This window comes from Notolepis coatsorum (genome assembly GCF_963971535.1).
Source record: "Notolepis coatsorum genome assembly, chromosome: 11".
Taxonomy (NCBI): domain Eukaryota; kingdom Metazoa; phylum Chordata; class Actinopteri; order Aulopiformes; family Paralepididae; genus Notolepis; species Notolepis coatsorum.
The window spans coordinates 105,892,180-105,914,258 of record NC_140175.1 but is presented as its reverse complement, the minus strand read 5'-3'; the positions used below and the strand labels follow the sequence as shown (position 1 = coordinate 105,914,258).

At 46.0% G+C, this 22,079-nt stretch overlaps 1 protein-coding gene across 2 annotated transcripts in view; it reads left to right on the top strand.

Annotated features, from left to right (window-relative positions):
* The first annotated feature begins 9,495 nt into the window (after positions 1–9,495).
* Positions 9,496–22,079, top strand: part of sppl3 (signal peptide peptidase 3) — a 62,464-nt gene continuing 49,880 nt past the window's right edge. For both annotated transcript variants that reach the window (XM_084324483.1, XM_084324482.1), the window contains exon 1: positions 9,496–9,977. In XM_084324483.1, coding sequence (XP_084180609.1) covers positions 9,952–9,977 — 26 coding nt within the window. In that variant the 5' untranslated portion in view covers positions 9,496–9,951. The remainder of the gene's footprint in view (positions 9,978–22,079) is intronic.

The window sequence follows — 22,079 nt, the reverse complement described above, 5'->3', positions numbered from 1 at the left end:
GTTCAAAGTGAGTCAGAAGATCCTTAAGAACTTCTATACTCATGCACAATAGAGAGCATCCTGACTGGTAATATCACCTCCTGGTTTGGGAATAGCACCGCACAAGACCGCAGCAGACTTCAGAGAGTGGCCCGTTCAGCCGAACGCACAATTGGAGGGGGGCTTCCCACTCTCCAGGACATTTACAACAAGCGTTGCAAGAGCAAGGCTAAGAGAATAATCCAAGACTCTAGTCACCCAAGCAACTGCCTCTTTGAACTGCTGCGGTCAGGCACACTGGCCAGTACAGAGAGACTCAGAAGGAGCTTCTATCCCCAGGCCATCAGGATTCTCAATGACAATCTACAAAACAGGTTTGTCCTCATATCACAGAACGGAGAGCATAGAAGGGAAGGTCATTTTAAACAGTGCACGGACAACCCTAAAACAGATGTGTATATCAGTGGTGGGAGTCAAACTTTGGAATTCTCTTTATAATGAGTTGAAGTACTGTAAAAAGAAGAAAAAAAATCCAACAAAAAAAGACAGAACAATGAGAACATATGTACAGCATAACATTTTTTTTCTCTTTTCCATGCATCTGAGGCTTGTGATGCAGGTTTTTTTTTTTTTTTTTTGCTTTGTTTATTTGGGTATCTAGCAATATTATTATTATTACCGTTATTATTGTTATTATTAACAATTAACAATTGGTTATATTATCGTTATTATTATTATAGTTATTATAATTGTGGTAATGATTATTATTATATTATTATTATTATTATTATTATTATTATTATTATTATTATTATTATTATTATTATTATTATTATTATTATTATTATATGGTATGTGTCATAGTCACGGCGAGAGCCTTCTTCACTCCTCCTCCCCCACATTCAGGGCAGCATCCGTTCCCCTGATTCACACGCTGCCAGCTCGTCAATCAACACGGCTGTGACTCATCCCCTCATCAACGAGATGGTACTTCAACCTGCATATCCTGTCCTACCCTCGTCGGAGTGTTAAACTAGCTACCTAGGTACGACGACGAACCTAAAGCCTTGCAACCCTGTCCTCGTTGATATACCTTGTCCTAATCTGTTTCTCTCTGTGCCCAGGACCACTGCTCCAGTACACCTCCAACCTGGACGTCCCGTGCTGCACAAGGAGTGCTCCTGCTCTCGCCTATTACAACACGTACCTGTTACCCCGTGCTGCACAAGGAGTGCACCTGCTCTCACCTATTGTATATCCCTGTACATGTCGCCCCGTGCTGCACTAGGAGTGCACCAGCTCTCGTCTATCGTACATCCCTGTACCTGTTGTCCCGTGCTGCACAAAGAGTGCTCCTGCCCTCGCCTATTACAACAAGTACCTGTACATTCCTGTATTTGCCTGTAAACTGTCTGCTTGGGGGAATAACATTAAAACCACCCTAAAACGCTCCATTCTCTCTTCTCCTGTGTTCTGATATTGGGCTCCGCCAAACCCCATCCTCACAGAACACTCCGACCACGATGATGACTACAGCACCACAGGAGACCGGAGAATGGGGCAACAACATCCAGACCAATGGACACGCTGTTCTGGTAAACCAACACTCACAATTACTAGACGAAACCATTGCCCAACTCGGCGCTCTCTCGCTCCGCTCCGTGGAACGAGACAGACAATGTGAGCCCTCCACTTCAGTCGTTCCCCCCTCTGCGATTCGTACTCTGCATATATCGGCGACATGCGAAAGGTCTTCGACCATCCTCCTGGGGGCTCGGATAGTACTGCCGGCTTGTTCACAATCCGCCAAGGTAATCGCAGCGTGAGCGAATATGCAATTGAATTCCGTATCCTGGCAGCAGGTTCCGAGTGGAATGACTCGCCGCTACGAGGGGCTTTCCGTCAAGGCCTCAGCGATGTCCTAAAAGATGAATTGGCATCTAAGGAGAAACCGTCTTCCCTAGACGAGCTAATTAATTTAGCCAGAGAACTGGACACGCGCCTTCGCGAACACCGCCGTGAAAAGGCTAGCGCCGCTCGTCCTCCATTGCCCAGCTCATCTCGCTCTCCCCCTTCGGGGGCCGCCGTCCGCGCCAACAACAGCCCCTCTGAGCCTATGGAGCTTGACCGCTCTCGCCTCCCTCTCAGCTCTCGCCGTCACAGACTCAAGACGGGGGCATGTTTGTACTGCGGTCAACTCGGCCACTCCATCGCTTCATGCCTGATTCGCCCAAACGACGGGGCCCGACAGTGACGCTGGGCGTATGTTCGAGCCTTAATTATGCTCCCAGCTCCGGTCCAAATATGCAATTCAGTGCCACGCTTTGTCACAATGGTCAATCGATCCCTCTGTCCGCTGGTCGATTCAGGCGCAGATGGAAATCTCATTGACGCTGGGGTAGTGTCCCACTTCCGCATTGCCACTGACACCTTGCCAATTCCCTGCGATGCTCACGGTCTAAACGGGAGGTTGCTCTCGCGAATAACCCGCCACACCAACCCTCTCCGCCTCCTGCTCTCAGGGAGCCATAACGAAGTTTTTCGCTTCCACGTCACTAATTCCCCCCATAATCCCATTGTTCTTGGCATGCCTTGGCTAAAGCTACACAACCCTGTAATAAACTGGCCAACAGGCTCAGTCGCGAGCTGGAGTGCTCACTGCCACGCCTCTTGTCTACAGTCAGCTCGGCCGCCACTGGAGGTCGCTGGTTCTCCCGTTCCCAACGAACCTATTGACCTTTCTGCTGTTCCTCCAATTTATCATGATTTAGTTTTTTAGTAAACAACAGGCTCTCTCCTTGCCACCTCATCGCCAGTACGACTGTGCTATTGACCTGCTCCCGGGGGCCCCGCTAGGCGCCTGTTCAACCTCTCACGCCCGGAGAGGGAGTCCATGGAGAAATACGTCCACGAGTCCCTGGCCTCAGGCATTATTACCCCCTCCTCCTCTCCTGTCGGCGCAGGGTTCTTTTTTGTGTCCAAGAAGGATGGCTCCCTTCGCCCCTGTATTGACTACCGGGGTCTCAACAACATCACGGTCAAGAACAAGTACCCCCTGCCATTGATTAACTCTGCTTTCGAACCCCTGCAAGGTGCCACCATTTTCTCGAAGCTGGACCTCAGGAATGCCTATCACCTTGTCCGTGTCCGGGAGGGAGACGAGTGGAAGACGGCCTTTAAGACCCCGCTCGGTCACTTCAAGTACAAGGTAATGCCTTTTGGGTTGACCAACACCCCTGCTGTCTTCCAGGCCCTTGTCAATGACGTTCTCCGTGACGTCCTTAACCGCTCTGTCTTTGTTTAACTGGACGACATTCTGATTTTTTTCCCGCTCTATGGAGGAGCACGTCCAGCATGTCCGCCGGGTCCTCCAACGCCTACTGGAGAACAAGCTGTTCGTCAAGGCGGAGAAGTGTGAGTTCCACGTCTCCTCCATCGGGTTCCTCGGCTACATCATCGAGGGCAGCAAGATCCGGGCGGACCCCGAGAAGATCAAGGCGGTGTCCGATTGGCCCCGTCCCACCAACGTCAAGCAGCTCCAACGCTTCCTGGGGTTTGCTAACTTCTACCGGCGTTTCATCTGGGACTACAGCCAGGTCGCTGCACCCCTCACCCAACTCACCTCGCCTTCCGTGCCCTTCGTCTGGTCTGACAGAGTGGACTCCGCCTTCGCCGAGCTGCGCCGGCGCTTCACCTCCGCACCCATCCTCGTCGAGCCAGACGCGTCCCGCCAGTTCGTGGTGGAGGTTGACGCCTCAAGTACCGGAGTAGGGGCGGTCCTCTCCCAACGCTCCGCTCTCGACCAGAGACTGCATCCCTGCGCCTTCTTCTCTCGCCGCCTGACCCCAGCGGAGGTCAACTACGATATCGGGAACCTGGAGCTCCTGGCAGTCAAACTGGCCCTGGAGGAATGGAGGCACTGGCTGGAGGGCTCAGAGATCCCCTTCCTGGTCTGGACTGACCATAAGAACCTTGCCTACGTCCAGACGGCCAAGCACCTGAACTCCCGCCAGGCACGCTGGGCACTGTTCTTCACCAGGTTCAATTTCACCCTGACCTACAGGCCTGGCTCCAAGAATACCAAGCCAGACGCCCTCTCCCGGCAGTTTGTCCCCGAAGAGGGTCCCGCGCACCCTGACACTATCTTCCCCTCCTCCTGCTTGGTGGCCGCCGCCACCTGGGAGATCCAGTCCGTCGTCCGAGAGGCCCAGCGCGTCCAGCCTGATCCAGGTAACGGCCCACCTAACCGGCTTTTTGTCCCCGACCTTGTCCTCTCCCAGGTGCTCCAGTGGGTCCACGCCTCCCGGTTCGCCTTTCATCCTGGGATCAACCGTACCCTGTCCCTGCTGAGGCGGCACTTCTGGTGGGTCTCCATGAGGGAAGACACCCGCGCCTTCGTCCTTGCATGCACCGTCTGTGCTTGTGGGAAGGCTTCCCACCAACCGCCCGCCGGGCTCCTCCGTCCGCTCCCTCTTCCCGGTCGGCCCTGGTCGCACTTCGCCCTGGACTTCGTCACCGGTCTGCCCCTCTCACACGGTAACACAGTCATTCTCACTAGCGTTGACCGTTTCTCGAAGGCCGTGCACTTTGTTGCTCTCCCCAAACTCCCCTCTGCTTCAGAAACTGCGGACCTGATGGTGCTCCACGTCTTCCGCCTCCACGGGATCCCGGTGGACATCGTCTCCGACAGGGGCCCGCAATTCATCTCCCAAGTCTGAAAGGCCTTCTGTCGGGCCCTGGGGGCCACGGTCAGTCTCTCCTCCGGATACCACCCACAGACCAACGGTCAGTCGGAGCGGGCCAACAAGGACCTGGGGTCCGCCCTCCGCTGCGTGACGACCCGGGACCCCTCCGGCTGGAGTGTTTTCCTGCCATGGATTGAGTATGCCCACAACTCTCTGTCCTCCGCGGCCACAGGTCAGTCCCCCTTCGAGTCCTCTCTGGGCTACCAACCCCCGCTGTTCCCTGCACAGGAGGAGGAGATCGCTGTTCCATCGGTGCAGGACCACCTTCGCCGCTGCAGGAGGATATGGGAGGACACGAGGGCCACGCTGCTCCGCTAAGCAGAACCGTCGCTTCGCCGACCGCCACCGGACCCCCCGGCTCCCGACTATCAACCAGGTCAGATGGTTTGGCTCTCATCCCGGGACCTGCCGCTCAAGTCTTTGTCCCGCAAACTCACCCCCCGTTTTGTTGGTCCCTATAAGATTCTGTCCATTATCAACCCCTCAGTCGTCAAACTCCAGCTTCCTTCCATCATGCGCATTCACCCCTCGTTTCATGTTTCCCAGTTGAAGCCGGTGGTCTCCAGTCCCCTGTCTCCTCCAGCTCCGGAGCCTCCTCCTCTGCTGGTCATCGACGACCACCCGGCCTACATCGTCCGGCAGCTGCTGGACGTGCATCGTCGCGGCCGCGGTTTCCAATACCTCGTGGACTGGGAGGGCTACGGCCCGGAGGAGTACAGCTGGGTCTCCCGCGGGTTGATCCTGGATCCTGACCTCGTCCGGGACTTCCATCGGGATAACCCTGACAAGGCTGGAGGGTCGCCAGGATGCGCCCGTAGAGGGGGTGGTCCTGTCATGGTCAGGGCTCGGGCCTTCCTCTGCCCTCATCCTGCCTCGCCCATATATGGGCAGCTTCCTGCTGGAGTGTTCCCACGCTGCCAGACGAACATCAATCAGCGCGGCTGTGAGGGATTCCCTCATCAGGCAGCTCTTATATCACCTGACGGATCCTGTCGTCCCTCGTTGCAGTGTTAAACTGCCTACCTAGGACCTCCGTTCCAGCGAGCCCGTCTGGACCCCTGGAGCTTGACAAAGGAGTTCCTGCTCTCACCCCCGACACAGCCGGTGTCTACCTTCTCCCGTACTGCACAAGGAGTGCACCTGTCCTAACAGAATATTTTCCTGTACTGCACAAGGAGTGCACCTGTCCTAACAGAACATTCTCCCGTACTGCACAAGGAGTGCACCAGTACTAACCCCAAGAGCATTCCCTATTCCTGTCTGTTGTACATTTTCTGGATGTAATTTCTGTCTGCTTGGGGAGAACAATTAAAGCACCCTAAACCGCTCCATTCTCTCTCCTCCTGTGTTTGCTATTGGGCTCCGCAAAACCCCCCTCCTCACACTCACAGCACACACATCCACACGCACTTTAAATAAACACTCACTGTAACACCCACTCTACTAACACACTCAGGGCCGCCTCAGGGGGTGTGCGAGCAGTGCGGTCGCACAGGGCCTCGCGGGAAGGGGGGCCTCGCAAAAAAAAAAAAAAAAAAAATGTATTAATTTTTTTTATTATTTTTTTTTATTTATTTTTTATTTTTTTGCGAGGCCCCCCTTCCCGCGAGGCCCTTTTTCATCACAGACCTAAAATCTAGTTTTGCTTATATGCTTATATATTTCACATTAGACACGTTTGTAGAATGTGTCTGACTTGTTCCTGGGTCTGCAGTCCTGCAGACATACTCACTATTGGAGCTCAGCCTCTGGGGTTCTGCAGCAGACATACTATTGGTTTCAACGAAGGGAGTGGTTTTACTTACATCATACGCCGGCGTGAGTCAGCTGCGTTTGACTATTTTGCGCGTGCAGCTTTTGACTATGCTTAGTTATGCCAGCCAAGACGAAGAAAGAGGTCGGTCATTATCAGTCGGTCGGTCACCAAGGAACGTTGACGAAAGGCCTCTCGCTAGCGGGACAAATGGCCGGAGCCTTGTCATGGTATAGCCATGATGATGTCGGCTAGTAGCTAGCTTAGCTAAAGGCTAATTAGCGTTAGCTAACCTATTCAGAGGAGCGAGGCGAGGCGAGTGGATGTCTTTTCAAAAGAAGGAGAAGAGAACTTGTGAGCAGATAAATCTGTTAGGCAGCAATACGCCGAAAGGTGTCCAGTCTGCCGGAAAGTACTCGAAGAAGAAGAAGAAGAAATTACACCGTGGGCCAAGAAAGTCTCCTTCCAACTTTACCATTGGCGCCGCCGCGTTGATACTGCGTTATGGTGAGTCAACCTATGATTATATACCCGCCGTGGACCTGACCTATCTCTCTTTCTCTCTCTCTGGAGCCAAACTGGTCGACTAGCTAATACTACTAGTAGCTAACGGTGTGTGCCTGGTGTCAGCACCTGGCTGTATGTAGCCGCATAGCTTGCTTCTGCGTTAGCTAATGGTTAGCCGCGATAGCCTGATTGAGCTAACTGTTAGCCAGTTAGCTGTTTAGCTTCGACGTTAACTGCCGGCTGCGCTCGGCTGGGAACGTTCGTTTGATGCTATCAGTTAGCCTTGAGTTAGCTGTTAGCTTGTGCTACGACCATTGACATTAGCCGTGAGAATAGCAGGGGGTTCTGGCACTCTGACTACGACATCATCTTTGACAGAAGATGTAGTCGGGCCTGCACCATGACAAGGCTCTGGCCATAGCTTATTTTTGTCCCGACAGCGAGAGGCCTTTCGTCAACGTGGAGACCTGTGTTACGGCCTTTCGCCCGGCGTTCCTTGGTGCAGGTAAGATTAATGAAAATGTCATGACATTGCCCCACTCTTCCTTCCTTCCCCTCCCGAATGTTTTGTTAATAACGATGTTTTTTTCCAGGCAAAACATATGCTACTTCACAACATTTGGAGATACGACATGTGCTGTGTGTGAATGTCTTGGTCATTTGTGTAGCTTGGGTAGCGTTGGGCCGTTGGCCAAAGCTGTGTGTGTCACAGTACCTGGCTAGCCTATTTAGCTGATGTCGGCCATTGGCTCCTTGCTGCTTTGGTTTCTCTATAGACCCTCTTCTCTTTGGATTTAAGTGTTGATCTTTGTCCTTTTTTATCTCTCATACATGCTCTCTCTAACACACACACATGCTCTCTCTCTCTCTCTCTCTCTCATACATGCTCTCTCTAACACACATGCTCTCTCTCTCTCTTTCTAACACACACAGTCTGCCTATGGCGGCCTTTCTCGATGGCTAGGCTGTGCTCGCTGAGTCTGTCAAGGATCTTCAGTCACAGTGCTCAGGTATTCTGCCACTGTGTACTCTCTGTTTAGGGCCAAATAATTCAATTTCTTTCCAATGTGTCTCTCTCTCTCTCTCTCTCTGTACACTGTATATTGACTGTAGAACGGGAGCTCTCTCTCGCTCTCTCTTTTGCTATATGTTGACTGTATCATGCCCCGCCTCGGGCAGCGCTATTATTTAAGAATATGTTGACTGTATGAAAAAAAATAAAATAAAAAATATATATATATATATTATTATTATTTTTTTTTTTAACCTTTGGGGGGGGGGGGGGGGGGGGGGGGGGGGGGGGGCTCGCGTTAAATCTCGCACAGGGCCTCGCATTTCTCCCAGGCGGCCCTGAACACACTTTATATTTATTAACAAATAAACAAATAGTATGACTTACTACCATAGTGTCTTTATACCTGTATCACTGTACATAATAATACTACAACTCTGTGTATACATCTGATTAGCACTATTACTCAGTAGTACTAATTTATATATTTTGTACTCAGTTTAATCACCTGCACATTGTAGATTACTACTGCACTTTACTGTTACATTGCACTCTGGTTAGATCGATGCCACACTTATTTTTTTTGTACTGTATAATGACAATACATTTGAATCTAATCTAATATTTGTATTTTAAAACCAGCTTCAAGTGTGAATCAATTTGAGTCATTAGAAGTTGACTGACGAGGCAAACAATCACACTTTTTCCCCCTCCGTAGCTTGCAGTGGATTTTAAACTTGTTTTTAAACACCCCACCCCACCCACCCACCTACAATGTACAGTCCCCCCCCCCCCCACCTTCCCCCCCCCCCCCCCCCCCCGAACCCACCTCCTCCAGTGTACAGTTTCTTTGTCAAATGTATATACTCTCTTCTTTTTTTTACTCTTTTTGTATCACAAACAGTACTGTATTTGTAAATCTGGTATGTCATAAATGTATAGATGTAGCAGTACTGTCTATCTGTATGTCATGTATGTCATAATATGTTATGATGAATTGAAAATGGGGGACCCTGATGTAAACAAGACAAAATTCTTTCTCTGGTCTGCATCCCCTTAACAATTGTGTGTGTATTGAGCCGTACTGTATTGTACCCATTCTGCAATCTGTTAATACAATTTTCAATCAATCAATTCAATCAAAGAGACAGATGTTTTTCCAAATTATTCTTGTTTTTATTACACTATGAAATAGTAACATTGTTTAAAAAAAAATAAAAATAAAAAATTCAAAATAAGACATTTTGGTTGTACGCCTCTCCGTGCATTTGTTTGTGTATATATATTTTTAACTGTGTAAAATCAAAATAAACTGAAACTGAACTGGTGTGTGTGTGTGTGTGTGTGTGTGCGTGCGTGCATGGCAGTGGAGCTATAGCCCCCAGTGCAAGAGGCGTTATGCACAAATGCATGTCAGTGCGCGCACCCCCTGGTGAAGCAGCTCTATAATAGCAGGGGCGATGCTCGTCCCCGCGGCTCTCTCCCTCTCGCCATAGAAAACAAAGCTCTCCGACCGAGGCTCCATTACAAACCCGGGCTGCAGACTGCAGGAATACATCCCAACTCCCACCGGATCCATCAGGGCCTGAATATGGATTTACACAGGCTGTAGCATCCGAACAACACAGCAAGCTTCCCGGCGGCTAGCAGATCCACCCGAACCTGCTTTTACAGTCAGTGTCTCTGGTTCCGAACGAAACACCAGTTTCTGCTGCTGCCTCCTCCATCTCCTTTATTAAACGGGCTCTTCTTCAGCTAGTGTGGCTGCCTGCTAGCTGGGCTGCTGGATGCATCGCCATGTTGTTGTGGAGGAGAAGTGACTCCTAATGATCGCACGGTACATTTTGGACAGAAACGACGACACCGTTATCTCTCCTCCAAGGTCCTGGTCGCCGGGTCCTGCCGCCTCGACCTGAAGAACCTCCTCGTCTCGGCAGCTCCAGACCCGCTGCGACATGGCGGAGCAGGGCTACACCTCCTGGTGAGTCCACATCCACACACACTAGAACCCGGGTCAGTCCACACACACACTAGAACCCGGGTCTGTCCACATCCACTCACACTAGACCCGAACCAGGAGCACCCAAACCAGTCCACATCCACACACTAGACCCGGACCAGGGTCCACACGCACACTAGACCCGGACCAGTCCACATCCACACTCGCACACTAGAGCCGGAGCACCCGGGTCAGTCCACACTCACACACTAGACCCGGACCAGGAGCACCCTGGCGAGTCCACAATAATCCACACACACTAGACCCGAACCAGTACTCGTTCTCTCTCTGATCTGGACTTGTGTTCCCCCGTGAAAATGTGTCCAGGGCTCGGTTCAGCACCGATCTGTTGACAACAGACCCGTCCTCCGTCCTGATCCCCACCGTTAACGTCGCGGTTATATTATTATTACTATTATTAATATGACTATGTATTTAATAACGTTACAAACTGGCCCAAATAATAATAAAGCCAAATAGTCTTCGGGTTCTAACTGCTATATCGTAGCTGCTTTGTGTTAGCCTGGTTCTAACTGCTAGCTTAGCTGCGTTTAGCCTGGTTCTAATAACTGCTCGGGTTATCCCGGTTTTACTAACTTCTACCGTTAGTCTGATTCTAACCGCTGCCATTGTTAACCTGGTTCTAACTGCTACTGTTAGTCTGGTTCTAACTGCTACTGTTAGTCTGGTTCTAACTGCTAGCTTAGCTGCCACTGTTAGCCTGGTGCTAACTGCTAGCTTAGCTGCCACTGTTAGCCTGGTGGGAAGTCAACGGATGTCATTATTTTGGACCAATTCACGACCAGCTCTTATTATGCTGAGCTAACATCCACGGTAGGCTGCTGAAGAGATGCCTCCTAAAGTGTGTAAACGGAAGTACAGGCTACAGGCTTTCCGGTTTCCACAAAACAATTATAGAAACGTGTGAAGTGCACAATATTTCCTCCTTTTTAAGCCGCTGCAATGGCTTTGCCTGAAGAATTTACTACATGACCGGGACGTTCTAGCTCGTTTGCCGACAGGATTCGGGGAAAGTGTGGTACTGTGGTCCGTTCGGAGGCAGCCGTACACACTTTCTGCAGTAGTTCTTTACCAGGCTTTATCTCCCAGTGGAGATACAACTGGGAACCAGCTTACATCCACGGTGGTGGTTGTTGATAACAACAATATAACGAAGTGTCACTTCGATTCAAGTTATGAACCACACGCCAATTCTTATCTAGGTGTCACGTCCCGTGTTATTATATCGTCATGTCGTTGCCGTCCATATTATCTACGGTCTCCTGCTCCTCGTCCCCGATGGAGCCATTGTGAGAGAACACCAGGAGGCTAACGTTAGCTGCTCCGTGGTGCGAGGAGGCCAGTAGTTAGCTTAGCGTCGGGCCCTATCCGCCAAGTGTCAATGCAGTTGTATTAAACATGTATTTTTACTTGTACGTGGGGTGTTTGTTCACTGACATGTGGAGTTTTAACCCCGCATCTGTCTGGATACCGACGTGTCGATGTACCAACAACAAAAAAACATTAGAGCCGAGATATTAGGCTAATTACCTAGCATGATGCTAGCTAGCTTCGCCGTTGTGGAGAACACAATAACAAAGAGTGACCTAACGTCCAACCCCGACCTGGCTACCTATTTATTAATATAACCATGTTGAAGAGGCAGACTTTTAATATATGAGCCAAATATATAAATAGGCCCTGCGTCGTCATAATTGATGTGGATGTGTTGCCTATAATACTCAATTTATACCTGCCTATAGAGTGCTTTCTATAACTGCCTTAGTTACACTAATCATAGTAATCACCATCGCTATATACCTCAAACTATAGTTTACCCATATTACTCTGTATGATGGCATACACGATAGTGCTGTATACTGTGTTTATATTTACTCTGAATATACCTGTATAATCCTTCTACTGTATATACCTACTTATACACCTGCATAACCCATACAACTGTATGGCATGTACAATAATGCTGTGTGTGTGTATATATATATATATATATTATTACAGTATATTAGGGGTGGAACGGTTCACAAAATCCACGGTTCGGTTTGTATCACGGTTTTGGGGTCATGGGTTTTAAGTTCGGTATACGTTGTTTTTGATGGGGGGGGGGGATTAACGCTCCAAAAATACCATGCATCATATATATATAGCCTTTTCAGTTATTCTCAAGGACGTAGTCATGCAAAAACTGAAACAATGAGGCAGTTTGACATCAGGCACATCATTTTGACAGTGATGGTTAGAGCTAGGAGAGCTTTTGGTACAGCAAGAGGGGAGGCATTGCTGATTTAAACATGCTTCTCATTTATTTGGTAAAAAAAAAAGTTTACAGCTGTTTGCCTTTAAATAATGTTTGGCACACAAAGACCGAACTGACTGAAAAATATAGGCTACATTTGTCAAGGTATTAACTTAGTGCAAACAAACCTTTCTATTTTTGTGGCCACATTATAGTCAAAGGCCATCAACATAAAGTATGCATATTCTCAACTATAAACTGTCAACAATGTTTAAATTCCCTGATTGTCAGTTCTTAATTCAATTAGCACCAGGGGTCGGACCGCTAGAACGCCATCGATTTAATCAATGGGGAGACTGCAAGAATGCTTAAAATATATCTTATATTATAGCTATGGGTCTAATACACCCGTCGATTGTCAATGAGTTGCTTCCAGTCAACATGCACAAAACTGATTGTTTTTTCACCTGTACATTTCCGTTTTATACCGTTTTTAATATGAGTATAGTTTTGGTGATTCTTAGTAATCCCAGGAAAAGACGCGATAATAGCGTTTTAGTGGAATACACTAAACACTTTTTTCGCCTGATTATAGAATCTTCCTACAAACAACGCTAGATTATCATTATTATCCTTCCTCGTACATACATGAAATGGCCCTCGTAGCGCGGCACTCGCCCCCCCCCCCCCCCACCACAGCCACCGGTAAAAAGCCACACACAGCACACGCAGACAGCTTCGATCGCGGTAGAAAGAAATATCAGATTGGATATATAGAGTCCTTACCTGGTCTCTGATGTAATGCAAAAAAAAGTATCCAATTATCTGATCGCCATTCCAAATACTGCTTGTGGAGGTCCGTCCGGCATTGCATATGATGGGGGGGGGGGGGGGGGGGGCAGCATCGCAGATGTAATGTTGTAAACGCTCGTCCTGCCGGAGTATTTAAACCCTGCCTGCACGGCTCAGATCGGCCCAGAAAAGAAACTACACCATTTCTAATATAGTGCAATACCGGCTGGAAGGCGTAGGCGGCGGTATTTGCCCTTTTGCGAGCTCAGACCCATTCCCAATGATGACATCAGGCTGGATGGATGAAAAATGAATGGATATAGCTACTAAAAGAAATAACGATTCAAACCTGAGTTTTCTCGTGATTGGTGCAACGGTTGGCGAGTTAACCCGACTTTTCTCGTGACTGGTGCAGAATGAGTTAATGGAAAGATTAGTTTTCCGCTTAAAATTAAAGTGCAGTATTTGAAATACAATGAAAATCCCCTGAACTGAACAATACACAGGGCTGCAACGATTAGTCGACATAATCGACTATGTCGATCATAAAAACTCGTTGACGCAGAATTTTTGCGTCGATTAGTCATAAAAAAATATAATCTTTTTATATAATTTATTTTTTTTGCACTACCTATCTTTGTGAAAGTGGCTTCTCAGCTCTGGTCCAGCTGAAGACAAAGCAGAGGAACAGATTGGACATTGAGCATGACCTCAGAGTTGCTTTGTCTACCATCTCACCCCAGACGTTGAGACTCTTGTCAGGAGCAAACAACATCCCCAGTTATCCCATTAGTTCCCTGGGATGTTAAGCTAAGAAGTCTGCTATATATATTTTTGTAGTTATTTAAACACTTCCACTTTAATTTGTATTATTTAATTTATTTATCTTGTTATGAGTGATTGTTGTATTGTTCAAATACATTTTGATTTAAAGTTGCTTAAGATCCAAATTCAAATGTTTCATGAGTCATTATTTTAATTTGCTATGGGATCATCATGTTATGTTAAGTTAACTGTTAAGGCAGAGGGACTGAACAACAGGGTGACATTCACAGGTGTGCAGACTTGAGCATGTGAGGTAAAACATGCATTGGAGAAGGAGCCATGCCCACAGGAAGCAGAGATTGAGGGTGTGACAAAAATAACCGTTAGATTAGTCGACTAATCGAATGACAAAAATAATCATTAGATTAGTCGACTAATCGAAAGAATAATCGACAGATTAGTCGATTACCAAAATAATCGTTAGTTGCAGCCCTAATACACACATGCCCCGAACCGTGAAGGTCGTACCGAACGGTGTATGGTTTGAATGCGTACCGTTCCACAACTTCCACCCCTACCGGATATATCTATCCACATTTGTCTGTACATTAGGCAAATATGCCTAATCCTTTTTACATACCTGTTAGGGATGTGTAAGGATATCTGGTTAGCCGTCATTTTAAATTAACAGGATATTCTTAATACATTTTTTATATATTGTTTTGTATTAATTTTATAGAGTGAATGTGTACACATTTTAAAGTGAATACATGAGACGGCGCATTCTCTACGCTTAGACTTATACATCTTTGATTTAGAGCGGAGTAAATCATTTTTTATTGAGAAAATATTTCCATTTAGCTCTCCTGAACATATCTCAAGACCTTTCACTACACTGAAACGTCCTGAACGTACTATGTGCCTCTGTGTACTCTGTAGTACTCTAGTTGAGTTCTGTGTATTAAACTCAATGGGGAAGATTAATCCCGAAGATAAATGTAGAATAAAGCAGGAAGCCGGACCAGCACTCTCAGGTTTCAAATTTTAATTGAAATTAATTAATTAATTATAATTTGAAACCTGAGAGTGCTGGTCCGGCTTCCTGCTTTATTCTACATAGATTATCATAGGACATACAATACTGCCCAAGAATGACCATGGGAATAATATTATGAAGCAGAAAGTGGCTGTTTTGTGGGCTGTACTAATACTTTTATTAGTATCGATACTTTTAGACTATACTTACTTACTATACTTGTGAAAATAAAGGCCTAATTAAAAAAAATTAAATAATTTGAAATAATTTATTTTAACAATAGGCACATTAGATCAACAGGTAACAACAAAACAACCAACTTTTATTAAACATTCTGATATTTTCGCGGGTCTCATATACTGTCAGTGTCAACTAAGCGAGCACTCAGAAGACGCTCGCCGTTTGTCTAGGACAAGTAATACTGACGTACAGTACAGAGATTGAGAGTTTCCAGTGTGACACTGTGAGACAGGCACTTTCTGATCAGATGAAATAACGTTACTATTCGTTTGGGGAATATATATATATATATATATATATATTGTTTTTTACTTGTCCAGTCAGACAAGTTAAATTGTATTATCCTTGTCTGACCATTTGTTTTACTTGTCCCGGACAATACGACAAGCCTTAATGTCGAGCCCTGTGATTTCACTTGATTTGAATGGATTTCACATTTTAAAGGGCCCCTTAAGAAAGTGCTAGACCCCACATGGAGGGCCAGATCCGTCCAACAGCATTGTAGTCCCACTGAGGACATTGCACTGCTTACCTTAAAAAACCCAGGCATTTCACAGAGGGCTGAGGACATAACAGCGCTGTAATGGGAATGCTTTAGTAGCTTTAAAAAACAGGCATTTCACTAAGGACATTACACTGCTTAAAAAAAAAAAAAAAAAGGCATTTTACTGAGAGCCGGGTGAAGACATTGCACTATTGTAATGCGAACGCTTAGCTTGAAAAGGCATTTCAAAGCCTCTCTGCACATGTACAGCCTACAAGCTTGTAGCTAGCTTGTTATTTGATCAGCTTCAGGTTATTCATCATTGGTTATCCAGCATCCGTTTGAGGTCCAGGGCAAATCTCATCTGTCTCTGACCCTGCTGTGTACCTGTCTTCAGTTAGTTATTCTCAGTATGAAACCCTGAACTAAAGGCTGCTAGTATTCTCCCAGTGTAGATATCCCCCTCTCTGTCTTCTGTTATAAAGGAGTGCTCTCCCAGTTTAGATATCCCCCTCTCTGTCTTCTGTTATAAAGGAGTGCTCTCCCAGTTTAGATATCCCCCTCTCTGTCTTCTGTTATAAAGGAGTGCTTTCCCAGTTTAGATATCCCCCTCTTTGTCTTCTGTTATACAGAAGTTCTCTCCCAGTGTAGATATCTCTCCCTATGTCTTCTGTTATAAAGGAGTGCTCTCCCAGTGTATATATCTCTGTCTTCTGTTATACATAAGTGCTCTCCCAGTTGTTAGATCCTGATCAAACTGGCCAGTATCACGTCTTCGTCTGTTTGGCTCTCCAGCCAATTCCTCTGCGTTGTGTCATTTTAATGGTCCTGACGTCTCCGATACCGGTTGATAAGATCCTTATCTCTCCCCGTTAGTACCATCCGCAAACCATAATAATTCTCCACCTCCGTAAGAATCCGACACTTCGACAACGTGAAATACCTTACAAGGAAAAGCGTGGTTTTATTTGATAAACAGAAACCTCAGCTCAGATGTTAACAGATTGTATTGTCCTTGAAGAGTCTATTCTAATGATCTTTCGGTGTGTTCGTCTATCGTCCTTTTGTTATTCAGTCCAATAGTGTTCAGGCCTGGTCTTTAGCCTAACCATCCTCGCGTTAGCCGAAGCTAATGATGATGTGGCATTCTCCCCCCCCCCCCCCCCCCTCCTCTCTGTGATGAGAGGAGAGAGTGTCTTCTGTGTGATCTCAGTCCTACTCGCTCTTGGTCAGATTCTAGTCTGCCTTACACCCGGAAACACTGTTCGACTTATAGATCATTGCCGTAGCAACGATAGCCCACCCCTTTCTGGTTGTCATGTGCCGTGTTGTCATGACAAATGCGTTAACCTTTACACACATTTCACGTTTCATTAAGATTAACCTCTCTCCCTCCTGCTCTGGGAGACACTCGCTCTTATCTCTGATGTTCTTACAAGGAATGTCAACAAACACCCTCGCTGGCAGTGTATTCAATCCACTGGTCACCGTTCTATCACCGGCTTCCATGCACATTTCGATCTCACCGTTTTAGTTGTGGTCACCTCCCCCAATCTATACATCACATACATTGAAAAAGCACCCCAAATCCTTCACAGTGTAGATATCTCTCTGTCTTCTGTTATAAAGGAGTGCTCTCCCAGTGTATATATCTCTGTTTTCTGTTATACAGAAGTTCTCTCCCAGTGTAGATATCTCTCCCTATGTCTTCTGTTATAAAGGAGTGCTCTCCCAGTGTATATATCTCTGTCTTCTGTTATACAGAAGTGCTCTCCCAGTGTAGATATCTCTCTGTCTTCTGTTATAAAGGAGTGCTCTCCGGTTTGAACACAATGTGAAGCGATACGCGTTTGGTTATAGCTCCGCTCCCGTCAACGTTAATTTCGTTTAAAAACCTTATTTGAACAATACCAAAAGAGATTAAACCACATCGTATGTATTGATAAGACCTTCTACTAACTATATCAAAAGACAGAGACTCAACATGGATACTAATGATAAGAAAAAGAGTGGAAAGAAAAACCCTCCAACGGCGCCGGTTTTGACACGTTCGAAGGGCACAGCTGAAGCAGCAGCGGTACCGAGACTAGCCCCGATGGGGGGACTATAGTAGAGAATATACCGGGACCAACGACGACTGGCCCCGAGAGGGAGACAGCAGTTGACGACACAACGGTAACGACGTGTAAAAATACCGTAAAAGATAAAGCAGGGGAATTTGAGAAGATAATCTCCAACAAACTCATCGGGTCCATCATTGTACCCACAACATCATCTGACACAAGCAGTGCAATTTCACATCCCGACTTCAACTCTCTGACTATCCTGATTAAGGAACAGATGGTCGCTATCGAGGAATTCAAAGCACACATCGATGCTAAATTCGAACTGGTTATGGAAGCAGCCGCTGCACAGGCCAGGCGAATCACGGCAGTGGAGAATACGGTGATAGAAATTACACAGAGGGTCCAAGTGAACGAGAAGAACCTCAACGATGGCTTAACAGAATTATCGGCGGAGATAAAACAGGTGCAGGAGGAATGTCGGAAGAAAATACAAGAAGTCGAAGAGAAAGCAATGGAGAGGCAGCTCGAGACCCAACGTTACTACTAGGGATGCCCCGATCACGTTTTTTGCCACCGATACCGATCACCGATCGTCGTGAGCCATATCGGCCGATACCGATCCGATACCGATCGTTTTTGATTAAAAAGAAATTAAAATTTTTTATATAAAGTTTTTTTTTTTTTTTTTTTTTTTATAAAATATGTATATTATATAATTAGACTTGTACTTGTATTATCTGCGAGACATCGCCACCACGCAACAAGTCAAAATGCTCGCTATCTGCAAACAGCTCCACTGTCTGTGTGTACTCTAGTAGCCTCGACCAGCTCCAAAAAGGATTCTCCGGCGCTGCAGCGGGACCCTATTGGTAACGTTATGCTTTGGTCATTTCACATTCAGCAAGCCCTCAGCTCGAATACGCATTCAATCAATGTTATAAGACATTGATATCAGGAGCTATCTGTAGCTACTGCTAGCCGGCTAGATGACGTTAAGACAACTATTTAGTTCAATCGGACATTTCGTTTTGAACAGTGAACTAACGTCAGCTAACGCAAGCTAACGCAAGCTAACAGAGATATCAACATGGATATACTAGACTTCCTGGGGCATTTGTTGATATCCGGAGCTATCAGTAGCTAGCCGGCTAAATACCGTTAGACAATGCCTACTAAAAGTGAATAGTTGACTGGGTAATTTTGTTTAAACAGTAACGATAGCTAGGTAGCTAACGTTAGCTCAGGTTGAATGCACTATCTAGACTCAGCAGAGGAGGTCCGCCTCCTCTGTGTTTACAAACTCTACACGGGTACGGGCGGGGCTAGGGAGGAGGAGCAGTTTGCAGGTCCTGTGCGTCTGAGACAAGCGAGTGAGATATCCACTTGATCAGTTTCCGCGATCAACGAATATGACTAATTATCTGAATTCCCCGATCGCATATTTATACTGATTATCGGCCGATAACGATCGGTGGCCGATCGATCGGGGCATCCCTAGTTACTACAGGCGAAATAATATCTGCATCGTGGGACTGGATGAATCAGTCAAATGCACAGACGACAGCTTTCCAACAGTGTTAGTAGATATTTTAGGTAATAACAACCTTCCCACAGCGCCGACAGTGGACCAATGTTACAGAGTCGGTACACGAGGCCAAAGAGGTAACGGTCCGAGAGTTATCATTGTTACCCTGCGTAAGACGGTAATAAGAGACGCCATCATTAGAGCAGCGCGCAATCAAAGGGGGAAACTGAAATATGGTAAATTCAATAGCTATCTATGAAGATCTATGTAAGGAGGCCATCGCTCAGCGTTTCCCCTACAAGGATGTGATGCAGAGAATGTTCAAGAGTGGTCACAGGCCAATTCTTAACTACCCGGCACTATTATCGATCATGGGAAAAGACGGTATTAGACGGGTAATACGCACGCCTAAAGCCGCCGAAGATTACATGAAGCTACATGGATCAGGCGTACACATTAAGACCACTGACAACATGGTTTGATCCCCAAGCATTAGTATCCTGGAGAAAATTAGAAGAAAACATAGTAGCCCCACATAGACTGAAGGACATAGCATACACTAAACTACCAATCAAGCATTGTGAAAGGAAATTTGGCCCCATAATTACTCATGCGATCCGGATATGGCGTGAAACACAAAAAAAATATCCTAACCCACATAAATGGCACAATCATACTCCCTTATTCAATAATAATGCACTCTTGATTGGAAAACGACCTATAAGATTCCCTATATGGGAAAAGCAAGGCATACACTCATTAGGGGATGTTTTTAACAAACAGGGTTTCTGTAGTTATGAAGAAATACAGAAGAAATGTAATCTCACCAAGTCCACACATCTTTTTTACTTACAGTTATTGTTATGTTTGAAGACTCAAGGCGTTCCATTAACGAAACCAATTGAACACCACAGATACCACAAATTCTTCTATGAAAGAGAGACATCAAGAGGTTTTGTTTCAGATTTTTATCATCAATTACTAATGTCCTCATATGAAACCCTCCACCTAGACTCCGTCTGGAGGAGGGATATACCAGACCTGGAAAGTGATTTTGATTGGCAAGAAGCCTGGGCAAATGTTCGACTCACATCAAGGAACCCGGACCATCAACAAATCAATCTTAACTATATTCACAGGACATACTTGACTCCTATAAGACTGAAAAAAATGGGTCTTATACAAGACTCCAAATGCTCTTTATGTACAAATGGGGACGAGGGGACATTTATGCACATGTACTGGGACTGCCCACCAGTTAAGATATTCTGGAAAGAGGTGACCCAGCAATTATCAAATCTCGTAACTTGGAATATACCTGTACACCCCTCTGTATTACTATTGAATGATGTTTTTGAGTGTGCAGTACATCCACAGCTAAAGAGATTGGTTTTATCGGGTATCACAGTGGCTAAAAAGCTGATAGCATCACGATGGTTCCAACCGGAAAAAATTTGCCGAAAGGTCTGGATTATTACATATATCGATGTGATCTATCAAGAAATATCTACAGCAAGAATTTTGGGTCTCAATGAATCCAAAATGACATTGTGGTTAGAAGTGGTGGAGAAAATAAAAGCTAGCATATAATGGTAATGTCTGGTTAGGAGCGAGGGAAAGTGGATGGATTATCCAATGGGGGGTCCGGGAGGGGGGGGTACGAGCTGGAGCATATGTGTGTAGGTTTTTAGATAACAGGTATTAAGGGTATATCCTATATATGACGATTAACTAAAATGTGATTTCATTGGATGTGCACTGTCAACTAATGCTTGTGTATCTTATCGTGTGTTGTCATGTTTGTTTATGTGTTTGTTTAAAAAATAATAATAAAATAAAATACAAAAAAAAGGAGTGCTCTCCCAGTGTATATATCCGTCTTCTGTTATACAGAAGTTCTCTCCCAGTGTAGATATCTGTCTTCTGTTATAAAGGAGTTCTCTCCCAGTGTAGATATCTGTCTTCTGTTATAAAGGAGTTCTCTCCCAGTGTAGATATCTGTCTTCTGTTATAAAGAAGTTCTCTCCCAGTGTAGATATCTGTCTTCTGTTATAAAGGAGTTCTCTCCCAGTGTAGATATCTGTCTTCTGTTATAAAGGAGTTCTCTCCCAGTGTAGATATCTGTCTTCTGTTATAAAGGAGTTCTCTCCCAGTGTAGATATCTGTCTTCTGTTTATAAAGGAGTTCTCTCCCAGTGTAGATATCTGTCTTCTGTTTATAAAGGAGTTCTCTCCCAGTGTAGATATCTGTCTTCTGTTATAAAGGAGTTCTCTCCCAGTGTAGATATCTCTCTGGAAGAAAAAAAATACCTTACTGTCTTTTTCTATTGCGTACTTTGCTACTACTGCCTACTGTGCTAATAAGTACTCAAGTTGGACACTGTTTGATGAGCAACACCACTGACTCTAGCTGCCAGAGTTGTACCCCTCCTGTTGACCCGCTGTACACAATTAGAAGTGGCTTTTGCATAAAAGCGTCAGCTAACTGACTAAAAGACTAAACAGTCGCCGGTGGTCGTTCATAGTTCTGCACACGTACGGTACCAAGTAAGATGGAACATTACCTACACTAAAGGCGTGATCAGAGATAATTATGTCCTGGTGTTTAATAGTGGAGTTAATTTGACACCGACACATTATAGCAGACGAGCAGACCCGGGAACAGCTTCTTTCCCTCAGAAGGCATCTCCCTGAACTCTGTACCACAATGGCAGCCCCCCCCATACCATATAAACTCAAGAAAGGTCAGCAGAGGATCTACCTTCTGAGAAAGCTGAACTCTTTTAATGTTAGTGCGGAGATCCTGAGCACTTTTTATGGTTATTTTATTGAAAGCCTCTTAACTTTTTCTTTTATCGGCTGGTTTATCTTCTGGTTCAGTGGCCTATCTATTAAAGATAGGAACAGCCTACTACAGTAT